General features: G+C 39.0%; 1 protein-coding gene across 3 annotated transcripts in view; it reads right to left on the bottom strand.

Annotated features, from left to right (window-relative positions):
- pak6 (p21 (RAC1) activated kinase 6) overlaps positions 1-22,384 on the bottom strand; it is a 94,740-nt gene that overhangs the window by 31,538 nt on the left and 40,818 nt on the right. For all 3 annotated transcript variants that reach the window (XR_015512892.1, XR_015512893.1, XM_087289994.1), the window contains exons 2-3: positions 16,867-17,092; positions 4,062-4,230 (exon numbers count right to left, since the gene is read on the bottom strand). Coding sequence is in view for 1 of the 3 variants with exons in the window: in XM_087289994.1 (XP_087146120.1) it covers positions 4,062-4,230; positions 16,867-17,070 (373 nt within the window). In the remaining 2 variants the exon portion in view is untranslated. The remainder of the gene's footprint in view (positions 1-4,061; positions 4,231-16,866; positions 17,093-22,384) is intronic.

Here is a 22,384-nt window from a genome sequence, read left to right as displayed (position 1 = left end):
CTTTGCAAGTACATGTCAACTTACACTAACCCTTTGACAGTTGTTTACTTATAATCTAATGAGAATTAGTTGGCATGTAGATGCAATGTAACTTAATTCAGCAAATGGACCATCAACATAAAGTGTGACCAATGTATTTACCTACATAACTAATAATGAACTAATCTTGTATTGTATTTATTAAGTAGTAGTTCACTAATGCATTATTAAAATCCAAATGTATGCATTAGTTAATGCACTGAGTTAACATGAACTAACAATGAACAACTGTATTTTCATTAGCTAATGTTAACGAAGATAAATAAACACAGTAATAAATGTATTGTTTGTTGTTTGTTCATGTTAGTAAATGCATTAACAAACATTAACTAATGCAGCCTTATTGTAAAGTGTTACCGTAAAAACTGACGTTGTAACATTTAGTTTTTCTGCAGTGTAATAATTGACAACAAGCTGTAAAATTATTAAGCGATAATGCACACCTAATGTGGTGATGATGTCAGGGTTCTGCCACTCTGGTCTTGTAAATTCTTGTTTTGGTGGCGGAATCCGGACTCTAGTCATGTCTAGTCCTGTTGTGCTCGACTCGAGTTTTCTTGGGTCGAGCACTAGTTTCTGTCTCTGTGTGCGCGCGCCGTCGAGTGTACGCAGAGTGCGCGCTCCCGCTTGATGCCTGCTTTGCATGCCTCGGACACGCGCGCTCTTGTACTCATGTTTGTGTTTTCGTCTGTCTGCAGCGTGGTGTTTCATTCCCAGCGTTTCAGTCTAGTTGGTTTCGGTTTTGGTCGGCGCTGGGATGAAGCATGCACGCTGCGTGTGAGCGCACGGTGAGTGTTTTCATTCATTGTGTGCTCGTGTCTTGCGTCTGTTGTCAAAGCACGTGGCTATGTGTTTACATTGTGGTCACGTGCTTCAGTGTTGTGCTTGTGTTGTCTTGAACACGTAGTTAATGAGTTCTCTCATTGGCTGCATGTTGTTGTCCTGTTTTATGTGAGCGCATGGCTTGTGTTGTCTCTCTGTGTCATGCGCTCTCCCGTCTATTGTCTAGTCCCACCCTCCTTGTTAACTCATTATTAGTTTGTCATGTTCACCTGTTTGTCAATTTACTTTTGCTTTATAATCCCCTCATGTTTTCAGTCCTGTGCCAGTTCGTCGTCTACACATCCCCTGTGTTCCTGCTCCAGTCTTGCCTTGCCTTGTCCTGCCAGCCCAGCCAAGTTTGTGTGCTTTGTTAATGTTTTCTCCCTCAGGGTAGTTTTGTTTTGCCTTATATTTTTATTTTATTATTAATAAATACCCATTATTTGCTGCACCTGAGTCTTCGCTCCTTTTCCCCACCACAACCGTGACAGATGAGGCTAATTTAGATCACACATGATCCATTAACTGAAATAATCTGACATAATATATATATCTCTTAGATTATCTGCTAGTCATTGTGAACCATTTACTGCCATTGTGTAAATAATACATAATCATGTAATCCAAAAAAGTAACTGTAATAACTGTCCAAATATTTTAAAAAGTAGTTTACTCAAATTACACGTGCTGGATTTTTGTAATCTAATTATGTAATCCAGATTAACCATGATCTATAATTTGAAATAATTAAATAATTCTTAGATTATCTCTAAGGGCCCTATCATACACCCAGCGCAATAAGGTCCAAGACGTGTTTCTATGACGTGTTGCTATTTTCAGACTATAATATTCATGTTTTCCGCCATGTTGTTCAATTAGCAAATCCATTTGCAACCCCTTTGTGGACTCATGGGTGTTTCGGTCTAGATAAGAAATGTGTTAAGGTTCTTTGCTGGCGCGTTGCTTTTTTGAGGAACTAAATAGACTGCACAATAGAGCAGCTGAGAGGAGGTCTATTGTCCAGCGCAGAGTGCGTTAGTTGTGCGCCTCGCTTACACACTGCTTAATACACATAGGATGTAGATCAATACGCAAATATCTGTACAAATAAAAAAAGAATTAAAGTTATTAAATTAAAGTATAACAAAAAATATTATTTTCTACATCAATATAAAAACCTCTGCCTTCATGCCTTCTTCATCTCAGGGGCTTTTTCAGTTTATTTATGACAATTTGCTTTTGTATAATGTCATTATTATAAGCAGTAGAATTATTTATTATATGCATATTTATATTTGTTTTATTAAAAACAAGCTTAGATTTGCCCACCTGTCAGGTTTCAGACCATATGGGGCAGCATGTGTTTTAGGATATAACTCCGTTGTTTGAGCACACTTCTTTATTATTGTTTATGTATTCTTTTGCTGGAAATTAAAACTGAATTTAGAAATAGTTTTAAAACAAATCTTTGCGCTTAACAAACTAAATTAATTATTTATAGGCTAATTGATGTCTGTGTGTACAACACATTTCCTTTTCCACGAAAGAGAGTGAAAGTAAAAGTAAAGAATGAAGAGGCTTATCTCTCATTTTCGTGCTGCAGATGCTCTGTTTAACTGTTTTCTCGCTAGTGAAATGTTCAGTTTTTCCACTTACAAAGTCGTCATGTAAATAGCAAATGCTCCATGGTGCAACGCAACTGACTCTTAAAGGATATGGGAGATGAGACTCTGATTGGTTCATTCTCAAAACACACCTATAATTCATTAAGAGAATAAGCACAACCCTGTTAGAACATGTGCCGTGGAACAGAGCAGATTTTTCCATCCTTAAAAAAGCAAAGTGGATTCTGACATGCCCTTAATGCTTTTGCGCCCTGCGCTTTGGACTTTGCGTCTAGATTGTTAAAATAGAGCTCTTAGTAACTGTTTACTGCCATGTGTAAACAATATGTAACAATGTAATCCAGAAAAGTAACTTATTACAAGAATTTTCAAAGTAGTTTACTCTAATTACAAATACTGGATTTGTATTTATAGATTATTTTTATCTGCAGATATATGCATTGAATGAATGAAAGGATATATGAAATGAGTGTAGTTAACTCAAAATTGCAACCCAAGCTCATTCTGGAAACGTAGCCCCGCGGACGTTTCTGGAGACCGCGAAATACGTCCCGGGAGGTACGTATTTGGTGCAGTTTTTGTTTTTGCGAGTCCGCGAGAGGCTGCTGTCGAGCAACCGTCTTTCCGACTGGTTGAATGACTGAACGTTTGACTGGGCGGCCGGCCAATCGGCAGACCCAGCCACCCTCTTCCTCCTCGTCCTCCTTCTTCCCTAAACCCAAGCGACGATTTACAAAAGCCGTGCAGAAAAAAAAAGCCCTCGTCTGATTTTGACCGCGTTTTCGGATTTCACCACATTCTTGCCCTGTAACGAACGTGTTCGCTTTATTTTTTGGATTCTGTTTTTTGTGTTACCTGATTTCTGGATCCGCTCTTCCCCGGACTCGAACTCGGTCGTCGAACGCTGCCGGCTCCTCCTGCTTCTCCGGGCATCGCTCCACCGACGTAACACAATAAGCTAACCAGACAAACTGGTTGCAGCGGGAAAGCCCTCCACATGGAGGAGGCGAGCCATCAGCTTAGCCGGCGAGCGTAAAGAGGAGCGGCGTCACAAATGAATTGTGGCCATATGTACCTCCGGCCACGTAAATCGCGGTCTCCAGAAACGTCCGGGGGACTACGTTTTCAGAATCAGCTTGGGTTGCAAAATTGACTGAAAGTTAATTTTACTCATTTGAAAAGAGTTTTGAACTCAGTGTTTAAGGTAATGAGTTAAATAAATACCTCATTACTTCAACTGAAATAGATTAAGTTCACAGTACTCATATATAGTAGTTTAACTCAAATGGTTTGTTGCAATCGGCTCACTCAAATTGAGTTGCCCCAACTTATTGGGTGTTATAATACTCAGTTGGTTTGAGTTCTCTTCATTTATCGGGTTTTATGAAAAACGGTAGGCTACAATTAATTAATCTGTTATTAATTTGTTATGAATTAATTGATGTTCAACAACCACCCCCAACCCCACCTACGACGATGATGCCATCATCCATCACGATGTTTCACATTAGACATCGTACAATGCCAAAATGGCCAACGTCACCCAACCCTAATATATATATAAAACAGTCCTACCATCTGCCTCGTTCAGCTCCCCTAGCCGGCCCAAAGACTGCGCTCTCTTGCGGGCCGACGGGCTGCTTTTCCGCAGAGAGTTGGAGCTGGTGACTGACAGACGGCTCATGTCGGACAACATGGCAGAGATGTAATCCCCGTGGCCAATCATACTGCCCCGCACAATGGTCTGTGGAAGAGCAGAAACACTCCATGATTAAATGTCCCGTGAAATTAAAATACAGTTATCTAGATGTTAGTATCAGTATGTTAGTATTAGGGACATCTATAATCTACTGTGCTTCAAAACTGTGACAAAATTCACATCACAACCCTGATATAAACATCCAAAGTTTGCAGTTTGTCATATCCACCAAAATGGATTAAGTATTTATTTGACCTCATACTTCAGGTTCTCATCACCTTCTTCTCATTGGCTGTTCATTTGATGTGCTTGCGCTCAAACCACTCTCACTGGCAGAGCTGTGATGAAAAAACTCGCTATTGGCTGTTTTTTAATAAAGGGGAGGAGCTACTTAATGCCCCGCCCTCTCTTCATGTTTGAGTTCAGATTACGCCAAACATCGAATGACAATGCACATTTCAAAGCACTTCACAGGACCTTTAATAGCAACTCAAATGTGCCGCTTGTTAAAGATGCTGTAAATTCACCTGAGTGTGGATGAACTCAAAATCACACTTTTCTCTGAGAAGGCTATTTCTGGAGGATTTTGTGTTGGAGAAACACTGTCTGATGATTTATGTACTGGCAAATACTGTGAAGACGAAAGCAAAGAGGCTGATGGGTTATTTACTGATGATGCCATTTGTGTTTGTTTTACATACGCTATTTAATACACACTATTATTAATTTATAAAACAATATTATAAAATATAATTAAAATATAAAATATTACATTAATTAAATATTATTTTAAATATTTATATATTTAAACAATATTTAATTTATTTAACATTTTAATAATATTTTATAAATGTACTATTAAATATTTAATAATATTGTGTACCATAAATAAATAAAGCGTCTGCTAAATGACTAAATGTAAATGTAATATTACACAATTTAATTATAATTTTTTATTTTAATAGTTTACGTTTTTTGTTTGGTTTCCTTAGTATTTGTTGTTAAAATGTTTTGTTTTAAATGCGCTTTTGGCTTTAATTACACGATATAAACACAAATATTTATTTATTTTTTATCATTAAAATATTTATATGTTTATTAAATGTTACTACAAATATTTAAGGAATGATTGATAGATTGGGCTGCATGGTGGCGCAGTGGGTAGCACGATCGCCTCACAGCAAGAAGGTCGCTTGTTCGAGCCTCAGCTAAGTCAGTTGGCGTTTCTGTGTGGAGTTTGCATGTTCTCCCCGTGTTGGCGTGGGTTTCCTCCACAGTCCAAACACATGTGCTATAGGTGAATTTGGTAGGCTATGTTTGTTTATGAATGTTTCCCAGTGATGGGTTACAGCTGGAAGGGCATCTGCTGTAAAGGCATCCACTGTGGCGACCTCGGATTACTGAAGGGACTAAGCTGAAAAGAAAATGAATGAGGGAATGACTGGTAGATTGATTTGTTGGTTGGTTGGTTGGTTCGTTTATCCATTGATTGATTCATTTTTTCCCACTAATGAAAATATTACTTCTAGAAATTAAAGAAAAAAAGTATCTAATTTTTTTATTATTATTATTGCTATTATATATTTTATTATTATTATTATTATTATTATTATTATTATTATTATTATTATTATTATTATTATTATTATTATTATATATTTTATTATTATTATTATATATTTATTATTATTATTATTATTATTACTATTATATATATATTTGTATTACTATTATATATTATTATTATTATTATTATTATTACTATTATATATATTATTATTATTATTATTATTATTACTATTTATTATTATTATTATTATTATTATTACTGTTATTATTATAATTATTATAATTTTTATTATCATTATTATTTTATTATTATTATTGTTGTTGTTATTATATATTTTTATTATTGTTATTATTATTATTATTATTATAAGCTACTCATAACTACAAAACAAAACGCTGTAACAATAATATATTATATATTATTATTATATACTATTATATATTGTTATTATTACTATTATATGTATTTTATTATATATTTTTTGTATTATTACTATTATATATTATTATTATTATTATTATTATTATTACTATTATATATATTTTATTATTATTATTATTATTATTATTATTATCATTATATATATATATATATATATATATATATATATATATATATATATATATATATTATTACTATTATATATTTTTATTATTGTTATTATTATTATTATTATTATATATTTTAATATTATTATTATATATTTATTATTATTATTATTACTATTATATATATATTTTTTTTATTACTATTATATATTATTATTATTATTACTATTATATATATTATTATTATTATTATTATTATTACTATTTATTATTATTATTATTACTGTTATTATTATAATTATTATAATTTTTATTATCATTATTATTTTATTATTATTATTGTTGTTGTTATTATATATTTTTATTATTATTATTATTATAAGCTACTCATAACTACAAAACAAAACGCTGTAACAATAATATATAAGTAGATCATACATTACATTGTAAAAATACATTATATTATCATATATCATGAATTGCACATCAGTTGCAGGCTTCATCAATTATTAATAGGCTTTTTAGTTTTCAAAGTTGTGCTTTGCTTTACAGAGGATGCTGCACACAGTGCTTATATTGAAGCATTTTAGTGAAGAAATGTGTGTGTGCGTGCTGTGTGCATGTGTGTGCGTGCGTGAGTGCGTGCGTGCATGTGTGTGAGTGCGTGCGTGCATGTGTGTGTGTGTGTGTTTTATATCTGCAGTATCTGCTGACAGCTGTCATGTGCTTTGACACAAGTGACACCAGCTCAATCACTCAGTGTTTCAGATGAGCTCACACAAACGCACAGAAAAGAAAATACACACACACACACACACAGGCGCAATGATATTACGTCTGAAAATAGTACCCAGCAAGTCATCATTTTGACGCCAAAGCTCTTGTGGTGTTTTGGTGACTGTCGCTATAAATTCAAATGAGATTGTGCTCTTTTCAGATAAGGACGGAGCTCCAAATGCCTGTGCATCAGCATAGTGGCAGATTCAAAACAGGACTAATGGTATCCGTGTAAAAATGTGTGTGTGCTTCATGCTTCTGTCAGTCTATGGAGACTCCTGTCGCTGTTCATTTGTGCTTCATCTAAAACTCCACATCTATAATCCTCTTAGGCCCCGTTTACACTGTCGGGTCTTGATGCCTAACTCTGATTTGTTGCTTATATCTGATTTGTTTGCCTGTCTGTTTACACATTCTTTAACTGTGACCCTTATCTGATGTGTTTACACTAGACATGCAATTTACAACGTCGCACATGTGCAAAGGTGGGTTCTAGCATCTGCGCCACACCAGCCACGATGGAAGAAATTGTCTTGCTTTTAGCTCTGCGAAATATGCAAAGTTCGCCCAATTGTGGCAGGCTTTATTGAGGAGCAGTGGATCTGAAATTTTAACATGAACACACACGCTCTTCCTTCTACGTCCTTAAACTGTAGAGAAGCACCACATTGTCGCAAGTTTAATGACGTACAGAACGGAAAGCCTCAATAAATCCGATAAATCAATGTCGCGTTGTCACATATCTGATTTATATCTGATTTATTTCCACATATGAAGGAGGCCTGAAACCCATTTCTGAATATCCGAATGCATGCGTTTTTTTCGTGTTTAAATGGTCATAGAATGTACCGATCTTTGCCACATATGAGCAGAAACATATGAGTCATATTTAACTGGCAGTGTAAACAGGGCCTTAGTCTATGCTGACATTATCTTCAGCAGCTCAAACACTCTAACGGTTAACGGACAGACGGCTGCTTCTCACTCAGGGCTGCTGTTTATGCTAATGAGAGAGAGTCTTTTTCCTCTGCGTCACGGCTGTTTCACACCGCAAGCGTGAGCAGGGCGTGAGCAGCGTGTGTTTTTTCGGCATCCATGTTAACAGTTTAGAGCTGTGGTCTCAAACTCGCGGCCCGCGGGCTATTTGCGGCCCTCAGTGCAATATTTTGTGGCCCGCGCCGACCGCTGTACACTGACAGAATCAGCGGAGCGGGAAGAGAGAGCGCTCCCCGCTCCGCTGATTCTATCCGTACACAGCGGTCACTGACATTCCCCGCCCACCGTGTAAACAAAGGGGCGGGGATGCCGGTGACGTCACCACGCACCCCGCCCCTTTGTTAGACGCTGTGACGGGCGGGAAGTGTTAGGAGGGAACTCGTGCCGGCCAGAACCAAGGTAAGCTGTTCCCGCCCCTGCTTGCCACTTAGCTACCTATCTGCAGCCTACCACCTACCTAGCTACAGCCTGCATCTTATATATATTATAGGTAGATACAGACTGGTACAGACTGATGTGACTGGAGTGGGGTGGGGGTGTTTTATTTATACATATATACGCCTTTTTTTTAGGTGAGGCAGTGCACATGCCCTTTTTAGTCTTGGATAGAAAGTGCCCTTCCAAAATGATCAAAAGTGCCCCCGCGACGCGGCACACCTTCGGTCCCGCCCTTCAGTAGGCGCGCGTCAACACCGCTCTTGAGTACGCGCGCGACAACACAGCTGATCAGTACGCGCGCGACAACACAGCTGATCAGTACGCGCGCGACAACACCGCTCTTGAGTACGCGCGCGACAACACAGCTGATCAGTACGCGCTTGACAACACAGCTGATCAGTACGCGCGCGACAACACAGCTGATCAGTACGCGCGTGATAACACCGCTCTTGAGTACGCGCGCGACAACACCGCTCTTGAGTACGCGCGCGACAACACAGCTGATCAGTACGCGCGCGATAACACCGCCCTTCAGTAGGCGCGCGACAACACCGCTCTTGAGTACGCGCGCGACAACACAGCTGATCAGTACGCGCGCGATAACACCGCTCTTCAGTAGCCGCGCGACAACACCGCTCTTGAGTACGCGCACGACAACACAGCTGATCAGTACGCGCGCGATAACACCGCTCTTCAGTAGGCGCGCGACAACACCGCTCTTGAGTACGCGCGCGACAACACAGCTGATCAGTAAGCGCGTGATAACACCGCCCTTCAGTAAGTGCGCGACAACACCGCTCTTGAGTACGCGCGCGACAACACAGCTGATCAGTACGCGCGTGATAACACCGCCCTTCAGTAGGCACGCGACAACACCGCACTTGAGTACGCGCGCGACAACACAGCTGATCAGTACGCGCGCGATAACACAGCTGATCAGTACGCGCGCGATAACACTGCTCTTCAGTACGCGCGCATCCACTCTGCAGATCTGCACCAAGCGCTGTCAAGTCTCTGGCAGCAAGAAGTAGGCAAAAGATGCCATGTTCAGAAGAACTGTTCATAATCTTCACTCAATGTTCTATTAATGTTCAGGACACTTCATGTTCAGAAGAAATAATTAAAACTGTTAATAATGACATTTGAGGACTTTTTTTTTTGTTAAATCCCTTATGCGGCCCAGCCTCACCCAGACTTTGCCTCCTTCGGCCCCCAGCTAAATTGAGTTTGAGACCCCTGGTTTAGAGCTTTCATACCGCACGCAGCACGAGGCATGAGCGCCGCTGAAGAAACAGTGCAGCGATATTTCGGCGCTGGGTCTATTTTTGATGCGCTGCTCACGCTCAATTAAAGTGACAGTGCATTGATAAAGACCAAAAAACAATGAATGACTATAAAAAGTAGCAATTTTACCCAATAAATGCGTTAATAATGTCAACTGATTTATATATAGTCAATCAAATGAACTTAAACGATTAAAAACAACAACATACATTTATTTAGGCATGAACTACAAAGCCAAATGTAAAACAATTTTAGTATCAGTTTTGCTAAAGTTGCACGCTAGTGTTTCAGGAGAGAGGAGACAGAATATGTAGAGGAGTTGTAGTACAAAGCGAAGTGTATTGTGGGTAGTGTAGTTCGGCATGCATGCTGGATTATGTGAGCTCGCTGTGTGCTCTGCAGCTCAAGCAGAGGAAGAAAGTTTTGATCGGCTTTGTTTTATGTTCACTCGAGTTATTCCTACCGGGAGCTGTTTGCACTGTGACAACACGAAAATAAGTAAAAGAAGGGCATGCATTAATTACTTTTGTCCGTCTCATCCTCTGCACAAGCATAAATTACGAGCTGTTATTCTGCTGCAGGACATCACTGAAGCTGAGAAAGTAACACTAGTTTGATCATGTATAAATATCATTATAACTATATTGTATAAATATTATTATAACTAGGCCTACAACAACCTGACAATCAAAAAACAAATGACATGATATCTTCTTAATGTAGACACTTCTTGAGAAGCATACAGTACTATTTGATCTATAAAATTTGTAAAATAAAGATTTGCAGGTTAAAGAAACAGCATAGGAGGAAGTTGCCGCGGGTCTTCAGATGAAAAGTTCAAAAAGTGTATTTGTATATTAGAGAGAACCATAGGTAACTAGCTAGAATAGCCTGCGTGCTGCTTCTGCTCTCTATGCCCGCTGCGCACGCGCTGCTGACGCTTGCGGTGTGAAACAGGCGTCAGGGTGATTGTTTTGTCTCTGTGAAAATCAGCACGGTTCCAAACCGACACTCCCATTTTTATGCAAATTTTTACAGACCTTCCCTCTTTCCCTCCTCCTACACTCCCCCCTAAACAGAGCCGGACACGCCCACTTTCCTGACTTTTTCCAAAGTAGAGGTGTGAAAACACCCTGCTGAAACAAGGGGGTTTCATGGCCCTTTAAAAAAACAACATTAACTAAAATTATTCATGCATCATATTTTATCAGCGGAGTAAAAAATCTGATGCATTAAACATGTGTTGTGTCAAAACGTATTTGATTTAAGCATGCGGCGGTAAACTGAGCAGTGCGGTCTGTTCTCAATGAGAGCATCTGTTCAGACGTGGAGCTCTTCTGCTTGGGCCTGCAGTTTTCTCGGTGGCCGCCGCATGCATCATTATTAATTGCCAGCGTGAGGTAATAAATCTCCGCTCCCGGAGGATTGTGCGCTCTGAATCGGTGTTCACAGCAGGCCATTCACCGAGGCTCATGATAGATAAGAAGCGGATGTGACAGAGGAGAAAACATGCGTTTCTGAGCACCGGCTTCATCCCTCAGGGGAAACACAGACACTCTCTGAAAAACCCTGCACTGAGATTTATGCTTAAGTTCAAGACTCATCCTGAGGGATTTAAAGGAGACCTATTAATTAGCTAAAATCACTTTTATAAGAGGTTTAAACACAGTTGTGTGTCAGCAGTGTGTGAATATCTCCAGTCTCTCATGGTCAACATCAATTAATTCTATTTTCTATAGTCAGACTTGACAGTCTGCAGAAACACTTTGATTGACATTCTCCATTTGTACGTGTCATCAAAAGGGGAAAGCCCCGCCCACTAGCGCCCATCTCTGTCTCATTAGCATAAACAGCAGCCCTGAGTGAGAAGCAGCCGTCTGTCCATTAGCCATTAGAGTGTTTGAGCTGCTGAAGATAATGTCAGCATAGACTAAGAGGATTATAGATGTGGAGTTTTAGATGAAGCACAAATGAAAAAGCGACAGGAGCGATATAGACTGACAGATGCGTGAAGCGAGCCAAGGCCAGTCACGTTTCCACTGTCACTTCCGGGGCCTGATCGGGCCAAAGTGGGGCTTTCTCGGGGCCAGGGGCTGGCGTTTTTTGGCCCGCTGAATACCTGGGGCCAAAAAAGGCCAGCTGGGGCTTTGGGCGGAGAAAAAGGAGAGGCGGACTTTGCCCGAGTCTGGTAACGATGGCATGCCTTCATTACACTAGTTTTCCGATCGCACAAGAGTACGAGGCAAACAAATAAATAAGGGAAAGAAAACATCTAGCTTTATAGGCTGGGGTCTTTTTGCTTATGATCGCCCTTATGTTTTCCTTTTAAATGTAAGGCTTGCATAAAATAATAAAGTTTTAATTTATAAGTGACTTTTCTTTGCTGCATCCTCCTTGATGTTTCAATAACCTTTACACCATATGAAAGACAGCCGCCAGTAAAGGTTGTCAAGAGTTTGTCAAGTTTAAAAGGTGTGTTTGTGCGTGACACATGTATGTACGTGCACGTTTCATGCCTGTATGTGAGACCAGGTGAAAGAGCGCTTGCTTCAGCTCTGTTGATGCCGTGAGCGGCTTCTTTCTTTTTTTTTTTTATTTTGGAGATAATACAAAATATAAACACACCAGAAAGACATAAAACTTTACAGATGGCATGTCCACTTTTGTAGGCTCAAAACAATAGTGTCATATCTCAATAAAATAGCCGAACCTATATATTAAAATCATTTAAAGAATTACAAATATCGGATATATATATATATATATATATATATATATATATATATATATATATATATATATATATATATATATATATAAATATATATAAATAAATAAATATATATATATATATATAAATATATATATATATATATATATATATATATATATATATATATATATATATATATATATATATATATATATATATATATATATATATATATATATATATATATATATATATATATATATATATATATATATATATATATAAATATAAATAAAAAAAATAAAATAAAAATCGCATTAAATAAATAAGCCAATATAAAACAAACAAAAGCTATAACAAAGTAGGTATATACACAATACATAAATTAAACCGTTTTAAAGCATTATACAACTTTCATTTTACAAATGCCTCTCTGGAAAAAAGGTTTAAGATATTTTCTAAAAACAATAAACACCAGCGGAGGTTTAAAATATTATTTATAAAGTTTTTGGATACGATGATATTGTAACGAGGAGACTGACACGGAGGGATCCATTATGCAGTATTTATTAGTCAAGCTTCCACTCAAACACACAATATGCACTAAAGTGCAAACACACATCTACAGAAGTCTGTGAAGTATCAAGACTGGCGATGAACGGACACAGAGGGGTTTACCAGGCATTGGTCGAGGGCAGGCTGCGAGTATCAGAGTCCGTGTATCAGGCGTGGGTCGTGGGCTGGCATCGAGTATCAGAGTCCGTGTATCAAGCGTGGGTCGTGGGCAGGCAGAGAGTATCAGAGTCCGTAAATCAGGCGTGGGTCGTGGGCAGGCAGAAGGCGAAGCAGAGTCAGAAACAGGCTGGAGTAATGCACGAAGAATCACGCAGGGAATAACGCTCAGAAATGCTGGCCGGGGCTAAACAAGACTTCGCACTGACTGAGTGTTTGGAACTGGCTTATAAAGGGTACGTGGGTCGTTAGCTTGATTCAGAACAGGTGTATGCACAATCAGCGTATGTGGATGATGTAATGCTAGAAGTCCGGAGATGGCGGCCTCTGCTGGCCAGCGAGGGGAATGACTGGGACCGAGTCGGTGACAGATATTAATCAAACCGTGCAAAGAGAGCATTTTTTGGATAAGTAAAAGCAGAAACCTTCTCTTCTGTCTCCCAGTCTTGCGCAGCGCCGCTTTACAAACACATCGGGGAAAACTGCAAACACAAAATGTGTTCTGTGTCCTCAAACAAGTGTTTATGTTTTTATATGACGTGGTCAGATGTAAAAATGACATTTTAAATATAGAGCTTAGCTGCTGAGCGCAACGAAATATAGGCTATATTTTATTACTTGCTCTTATGTGCAGAAAAACTTGCTGTTTTCTTTACTTAGGATAACCGAATAATATGCAACATCCTTAAATAAAGGGAAATCACCTATTGTCATATATTGTCTAAGTGTCATCTAGCCTATATGGGAAAATGTATATGTTTCAGGTCTCTCCGGAGCATTTGGGCTGAATGTTTGACTGCGTTTGTCTAAATGAGGATGTTATAAAATACATTTCATACCGAGTTATTAGCGGATAATTTCTGTGGTTTTATATTATGGATGGTGCGCTCAATGCGCTGGGTCCCTCCGTTAGTGACGAGACCACACGATGCACCATGCCAATAGTCAGTCAGCGAGTAAACAAATATGATGAATGGAAACACACAGGCCTGTGCATATAGACATATCATGTTATGCTGTACAGTAACGTGTTATTTGTTTGTTTCGGTTGTCTTTATTTTAATAGTTTCGTGATGATGCGATGGTGTGCTTTATCTGCCTGATTCCTGCTGTAGTGGGCTGGTTGTGTGACGTTTGATTCGGGGGAAGTTCTGGGGCAGGGTTTGCGTGACGCGATGCGAGCTACTAGCCCGACACTGAAAACGCGACATGATTTCAACATGGATTTTTTTGAGAGAGTAGCTGTGTTTATGTGCTTTAGGAAGGCTGAAAAACACTATAGATGTGTTCAGCATGGTGCAGCAGCTCTGTAAGTTCATCAGCTCCTAGAGAATACATTTCTAGATGATGGAGGATTTCAGCGGTGCTTCAGACTGAGCCGAGCCCATTTTGATGAGCTGTTGTCCAGATTTTCCTCTCGAGACGCCAACAACAGGAGCTACGTCATAATCACTCCCATACTAGAGCAAGCTCCAGATTGGTTAATGTGGCACAAATATCTGCTGAAGTTTAGATTTTCCAACATGAGCGATTTTACTGCACAATTTGCACTTCATTTGCGCGAATCCCGTCATTCGGGCTGCATTGTTTACTTGTATCACGCCGCTTGATGTCTATTCGCGTCTTTGCATTGACTTAACATGCAAATCACTCACACTTTCTGCTTCATCTGTATCTGGTGTAAACACAACATGACAGCATGCAGACCTGACTCAAACTGACAACACTAGTCCTGTTTTACATCTGCCACTATACTGAAACACAGGCATTTGTAGCTCCGCCCTCCTGAAAAAGAGCACAATCTCATTTGAATTTAAAGCGACAGTCACCAAAACACCAAACAATTAGGATCAAAGCCTAAAAGGGTCAGTTTCAGAGAGTTAGGCCACTTTTCACTAAAGCGTTTTAGTTTAAAAACGCATAAGTTTTGCTACGGTTACGCCATAAGTCCACACTACGCCGGAGTTTTCGAGCCCCGAAAATGGAGCGTTTCGGAAATGCTGGATTAGCCGTTTTCATTCTGAAACGCTGCTGCTTCGTCTCAATGTGGATGGGGAAAAATGAAGACATCTGAAAACGAAGGCGGGGCTGCTGAGATTCGCTACCTGATTGGGGCTTTTGTGTCATTGCGTATTCTTCCCTTATTCGTCAAGCCCCTATCACATGACTATAACACATGGCTTTAACGCTACCGGAAGAAAGTACTGTAAACAACAACAAGGGCACAGAAATGGGAGCGTTGTTTGCACTATTGTCTGTTTTAGGCACCATTGTGCAGTTATTCATTTGTTACGATTAGTAACTCGACCTCGTCATCTGTCCACAAAAATACCTCTCTTGCTTTCTTTGCCATTGCATTCATTGTTCAACCGGCGTTTGTTGACTAACAATAACCAAATGTCGAGCGAGACGCAGGCTTCCTGTTTATACTAGAACACGCATGCCCAGAGTGTGTGAATGGTCACTTGATATGCGTTTTTGGTGGCGTAGTGTGGACGGAGATATGTTCAGAGATGCCAGGTGAAACACTAGTGTGGACGTGGATCGTTTTTGATCTAAAACGCCGTTTAAAACTAAAACGCACTAATGTAGACGAGGCCTTAGAACGCATTATCTGTATAGTATTTTAAGCTGAAACTTCACACACACACACTCTAGGGCAGTGGTTCTCAAACTGTGGTACGTGTACCACTAGTGGTACACAGGCTTCCTTCTAGTGGTACGCAGAAGAATTGCTGAATAATTCAAGTAAAAAAAATGAACACACTTTTAACTCTGACACATACAATAACACCAATGTGATCAGTAAATTGATTTTAATAGGCTAAACTTTTAATTTTATTTTAAATTTTCTAATGTTTGTTTTGTATTCCATCATTTAAAGCTAGTCTCCTCCCCATATTTGTAACAGTTGTTGGGGGCTTATCCTGTATTTTTATGTCCCAATGTTGACAGGTATAGTTTAATCACCTGCTTTTGTGACACACAAAGCCTATAACTTGCAGTAAGCAGATCTGATTTCTAAATTAAATATGTAAATCCAAATCATACATTTAAAGTTAATGTTTAGATTTCAAATACAAACAAATACCTTAAAAATATGTGCAACATCTATTACAAAACTTTTCAAAAACATTTTATATATGAATAAGATCACAAATAGCCTATATTTATGAGGTCCGAGGCTGCTATATGTTTATACTTTACATTTCAGTACAGCAATTTTCTTTTTTCTTTTTAAGACCATTTGTAATTAACTTTTAGAAGCACATTTTAATTTAAAGATTTTTTTTACCTGTAAGCACAGGGCAGTGTTAATGTTCAAGCTATTTATTATGTTTAAAGTTGCTAACAATAATAAATATTCATAATAATAGAAATTAATCTGCCTCATTTCTAAATTGTCCAGAGCTTTAGCTGCTTAATTAGGCCTACTACACTACTGTATTTTAATACTGGTCGTTATGGTGGTACTTGGAGAGACTATTTTTTTCTGAGGTGGTACTTGGCGAAAAAAGTTTGAGAACCACTGCTCTAGGGACATCAGAGACGCATTTTACATCTAGTAAAAAGGATCATAATAGGTCCCCTTTAAAAAGGGAAAGGCTTGTTGTGATTCTGACCTTCTTTGGTTTGAGCTCCACCGGTGTTATTCTGGAAGGATCCACCATGGGTTTGGGTCTCCGCAGGTTTTCTATTAAACTCTGCCATTGTGTTGGAAGGCCGACGAAAACTCCACGCTTTGCATCAAATGACGTATGAACTCGATGCTCAAAGTTCTTCGGTGCTGAAATCTCAGGCCTCTTCTTCTTCTTTTTCCGAAACATTGTCAGATGTTACAGCCGAGACCTGCGAAACACACACATATGCACAACATTGTAGTATATGCATTACAGCTGAAGTCACAATCATACTCTTCTTTATCAAACATTTCCCAAATGATGTTTAACAGATTCAGGAAATTTTCACAGTATTTCCTATAATATTTTTTTCTTCTGCAGAACGTCTTATTTGTTTAATTTCGGCTAGAATAAAAGCAGTTTTTAATTTTTTAAGCCTTTTAAGGTCAATATTATCAGCCCCCTAAAGCAATTTTAGTTTTGGATTGTCTCCAGAACAAACCACTGTTGTACAATGACTTGTGAAATGATTAGTCACAAGGATTGGGATCCATCTTGCAAGCTTTATTTTGTGAACAGAAGCATGGTCATCAACAGGCAAATGGTCAGGGCTGGCAGCAAACAATGGTAAACGGTAGGAAGGCAGGGTCACAACAGGAAAATCCAAACAGGATATAAACGCTCAGAAATGTTAACGAGATGCAAACAAGAGCTGCGTCTCAAATGGCACACTATACACTATAAACTCATGCACTATGTACTTACACACTCAACAGCATAGTATATGACTGTAGTGTCGTCCCAAATGGAGCACTAATGTTATTTTACCAAGCGGACATTTAAACCGTTTCCCTGATGACGTTTGACGGTCGCCAAATTAGAGAAATTAATGACCAAACTATCAAATAGTACCTGCTGTGAGTATAACCGCATTCACCATCGGGAGGCGCTATAATCACTCTCATTGGAGAACTTTGCTTTCACCAATCAAAATAAATAAAGTTATCCAACATGTGCGCCTGATAGCTCCGCCCCTTCCTCGACGTGAGCAAAGCTGCAGTCGTTAGCTGCGTCTCAAATGGCACACTATACACTATGCACTCATGCACTATGTACTTATGCACTTACAAACTAAGCAGCATAGTATGTGTATGTAGTGTCGTCCCAAATGGAGCACTAATGTTATTTTACCAGGCGGACATTTAAACCGTTTCCCTGATGACGTTTGACGGTCGCCAAATTAGAGAATGAATGACCAAACTATCAAATAATACCTGCCGTGAGTATAACCGCATTCACCATCAGGAGGCGCTATAATCACTCTCATTGGAGAATTTTGCTTTCACAATCCAAAATAAAGTTTTTCAACATGTGCGCCTGATAGCTCCGCCCCTTCCGCTACGTGAGCAAACTTGCGGTCATTGAGTGTGTAATGTGTCCGTCATTACACACTTCATTTTACCGGCTGAATGAGAGATCATCCGGGTAATTAAAGTGCACTTATTAGAGTTTTCAGTGTGAACACACTACTTACACTACTTATACTACACAGTGGTGTATAATAGTGCATAAGTATGCGATTTGGGACGCAGCTAAGACTTCGCAAAGAGTGAGACAAACCAGTCTGCTTAAATAGATGGCGGAGTGATATCGTAGATGGGAAATGTAGTGGAGAGGGAACAATGAAAGAGTTAATAATGAGGTGAGGGTGCCCTCTGCTGGTCAGAGGAGGGAATCACGGAGTTTGTCTCTCTGACAACTTGCCTAATTACCCTAGCTTTACCCTAATTAACCTAGTTAAGCCTTTAAATGTCACTTTAAGCTGAATACTAGTGTCTTGATGAATATATAGTCAAACATTATGTGCTGTCATTAAGAGAAAACAAATCCGTTATCAGAAATTAGTTATTAAAACTATAATGTTTCAAGAGTTCACACTTAGCTGATAATTTATAAACGCTTGTTTGGCATGCTGTCCTGGGAGAGAGCCCCGAGCTCAAGGGATCCTCGAGCCTGGGGCTTCCTCCCGTTGGCAGAGCAAGAGGGGAGCCTGAGATCGGTGGATCTCAGAACTCCCCGACTGCGGTAGCTAAGGGAAACACAGAGGTTAGACAAATGCTTGATTGTTATACGTGTTGAATGTCTTTGGATGGTGGGAGGAAACCGGAGAACCAGGGGAAAACCCACGGGGAGAACATACAAACTCCTCACAGAAACACCTAAGGGACCAGGGCCGGCAGTGTTCTTGCTGTGGGCCTCGCAGTGATAATCGCTGGGCCGCCGTGCCGCCCAATCAGAGGTAAAGGAGGAGAATAGGGGAGGAGGGGGGTTTCTCACAAAACAAAGATAAAGTGAACTGAAAACTGAGGTTATTTATAGTAGCTTAGGTCTCATGTGATTGGAAGATTAGTGATTAGCAAATACGGTACCGGCCGTGATGAATCATAACCACGTTATCCTCTCAAAATTAGTTTATGAATAAACTTCACTTAGAAATACATTGAAAAAAATCTTTCTAATTGCATTAAAAATGCACTTAATAAATTAATAAAACACTTTTCTTTTTTTATTATTACTTTATTTAAGTTTTATATACAGTTGAAGTCAGAATTATTATCCCCCCTTTGATTTCTTTTTTTTCCAAATAATATTTAACAGAGCAAGGAAATGTTCACAGTATGTCTGATAATATTTTTTCTTCTGGAGAAAGTCTTACTTGTTTCATTTCGGCTGGAATAAAAGCAGTTTTTAATCTTTTAAACACCATTTTAAGGTCAAAATTATTAGCCCCTGTAAGCTATATTTTTGATAGTCTACAGAACAAACCATTATTATACAATAACTTGCCTAATTACCCTAACCTGCCTAGTTACCCTAATTAGCCTAGTTAAGCCTTTAAAAGTCACTTTAAGCTGTATAGAAGTGTCTTGAAGAATATCTAGTCTAATAATATTTACTGTCATCATGGCAAAAATAAAATAAATCAGTTATTAGAGATGAGTTATTAACACTTCTATGTTTAGAAATGTGTTGAAATAATCTTCTCTCTGTTAAACAGAAATTGGGAGGAAAAATAATTCAGGGGGACTAGTAATTAAGACTTCAAATGTATAAATATGAGAGTTCAGATGCAAAACCCTCTAAATCCATCAGACCTCTTTTTTCATGTCACTTCTGGTGTGTGGTCCTTTCTCTTTCCGTAAGGAATCTGTAATTGTACATTTGTTTCGGGACTTGTTAAAGTGTTTTGCGTCTTGTTCATTTTTTTCTAAATTGTAAATTAGTTTCGTCCTTGGTAAAGTTGTTTTTGCTATGTAATTGTGTCTGATGATAGGTAAAAATGTTTTTCTAAATGTAAATTTGTCTCGAGCTTTGTAAAAGTGTTTCATTTGTAATGTTGTTTTGCACTTCCCGTCCACCGTACTAAACCCAACAGTCACAGTAACGTAAAAAATGTTAATTATTGTTATACAGTGTCATAAAAATGCTGCTATTTTGATGTGCATATAGCTCTTCTGGCTGGCGCGTATTCAATCTAGATGTTACCAGTTGACACGCTTGTTGTTGAAGTTACTGGCGATTTAAACAAGCATGGAGGGTTCAAGTAGCTTAAGCGCCTCCAAGTGCTGTTTACTGTCACTTCAGCAGCTCCGTGCACGTGAATAAAAGTGCTGAGCATGAGGCGTTTCTTTAAAAATGACGCTTTTACGTCTGGTATTTTGCTCGTTGGTATGCACGATCACATTGCTGCCCTTTAATTAGTCACAAGGCGTTAAACATCATCAGAAAATGCGAGCAAAAAGTGTCCCGGTGTGAACCGGCATAACACGATACGAATATTATAACTATAGAACAGCTAAGAAATCAGTGAAGCAACTAATTATTCATTCATTCATTTTCTTTCGGCTTAGTCTCTTATTTATCAGGGGTTGCCACAGCGGAATGAACCGCCAACTATTCCAACATATGTTTTACACAGCTGATACCCTTCCAGCCACAACCCAGTACTGGAAATCACCCATACACACTCGTTTACACACTCATACGCTGTTCAAGTTAGTTCATCAATTCCCCTATAGCGCATGTGTTTGGACTGTGGGGGAAACCGGAGCAACCGGAGCAAACTCGCACCAACACGTGGGAGAACATGCAAACTCCACACAGAAATGCCAACTGACAGAGCCGAGACTCGAACCAGCGACCTGCTTGCTGTGAGGCCACAGTACTAACCACTGAGCCACCGTGCCGCGTTCAATTAATTATTTATTAATCATTTTAAAGTTTCTAAATCAAACTTTTAATTAGTTTTTTTCAGATTTTTATGCAAAAAAAAAAAGCTCTAAATTACATTTTTATTTTATTAATGTGTTCAATTTGTGCGAAATTTGATTAAGCCTAATTATGAATCTCATATTTTAATAACGGGTGAGGCAGTGGCGCAGTAGGTAGTGCTGTCACCTCACAGCAAGAAGGTCGCTGGTTCGAGCCTCGGCTCAGTTGGTGTTTCTGTGTGGAGTTTGCATGTTCTCCCTGCATTCGCGTGGGTTTCCTCCGGGTGCTCCGGTTTCCTCCGCAGTCCAAAGATATGCGGTACAGGTGAATTGGGTTGGCTAAATTGTCCGTAGTGTGTGTGTGAATGTGGGTTGCAGCTAGAAGGCCATCCGCTGGTTCAATGGTTCAAGTCGCGGCTGGGTTAGTTGGTTTTTCCATGTGGAGTTTGCATGTTCTCCCAGTGTTAGCGTGTTGACAGTCCAAACACATATGCTATAGGGGAATTGATGAACTAAATTGGCCGTAGTGTGTGTGTGTGTGTATGAGTGTTTCCCAGTACTGGGTTCCAGCTGGAAGGGCATCTACTGAGTAAAACATATTCTTGATAAGTTGGCGGTTCATTCCGCTGTGGTGTCCCCCGATAAATAAAGGAACTAAGCCGAAGGAAATTGAATGGATGAATGTTTTTGCTTTATTGCATTACATAGACAAAAACAAATGGTGACATCTGAATAAATCATGTCACGGATTTAACAAAACCATGCAGCAGCAACAACAACAAGAGCATCTGTAAGTGAAATGTGAAATACTACACTAATAATAACTATAATAATAAAATACCATATTATGAAAGCTTATTTTCTAGCTAAACATCCGCTCAGCTTATACTCCAGTCATTATTGCATTACCAACACAATCCAGTGTCAGCACAGAGAAACACTGTCTCTGACATGCACATCTTCTTTTGCTGGATATCCAGGGCTATTTTGAGCTTGAGAGCACTGCTATCGGCTGTGTGTGTGTGTGTGTGTGTGAGTGTGTATATATACACAATATTATATATTTATATTTGTGTGTGTGTGTGTGTGTGTGTGTGTGTGTGTGTGTGTGTGTGTGTGTGTGTGTGTGTGTGTGTGTGTGTGTGTGTGTGTGTGTGTGTGTGTGTGTGTGTGTGTGTGTGTGTGTGTGTGTGTGTTTGTAGATGTGTGGGTGTGTGTGTGTGTGTTTGTATATGTGTGGGTGTGTATGT

Source organism: Danio rerio, chromosome 17 (genome assembly GCF_052040795.2).
Source record: "Danio rerio strain M-AB ecotype USA chromosome 17, GRCz13ab, whole genome shotgun sequence".
NCBI lineage: Eukaryota > Metazoa > Chordata > Actinopteri > Cypriniformes > Danionidae > Danio > Danio rerio.
Note: the sequence above shows the minus strand (reverse complement) of the source record. Positions and strands in the feature narration are given on the sequence as shown.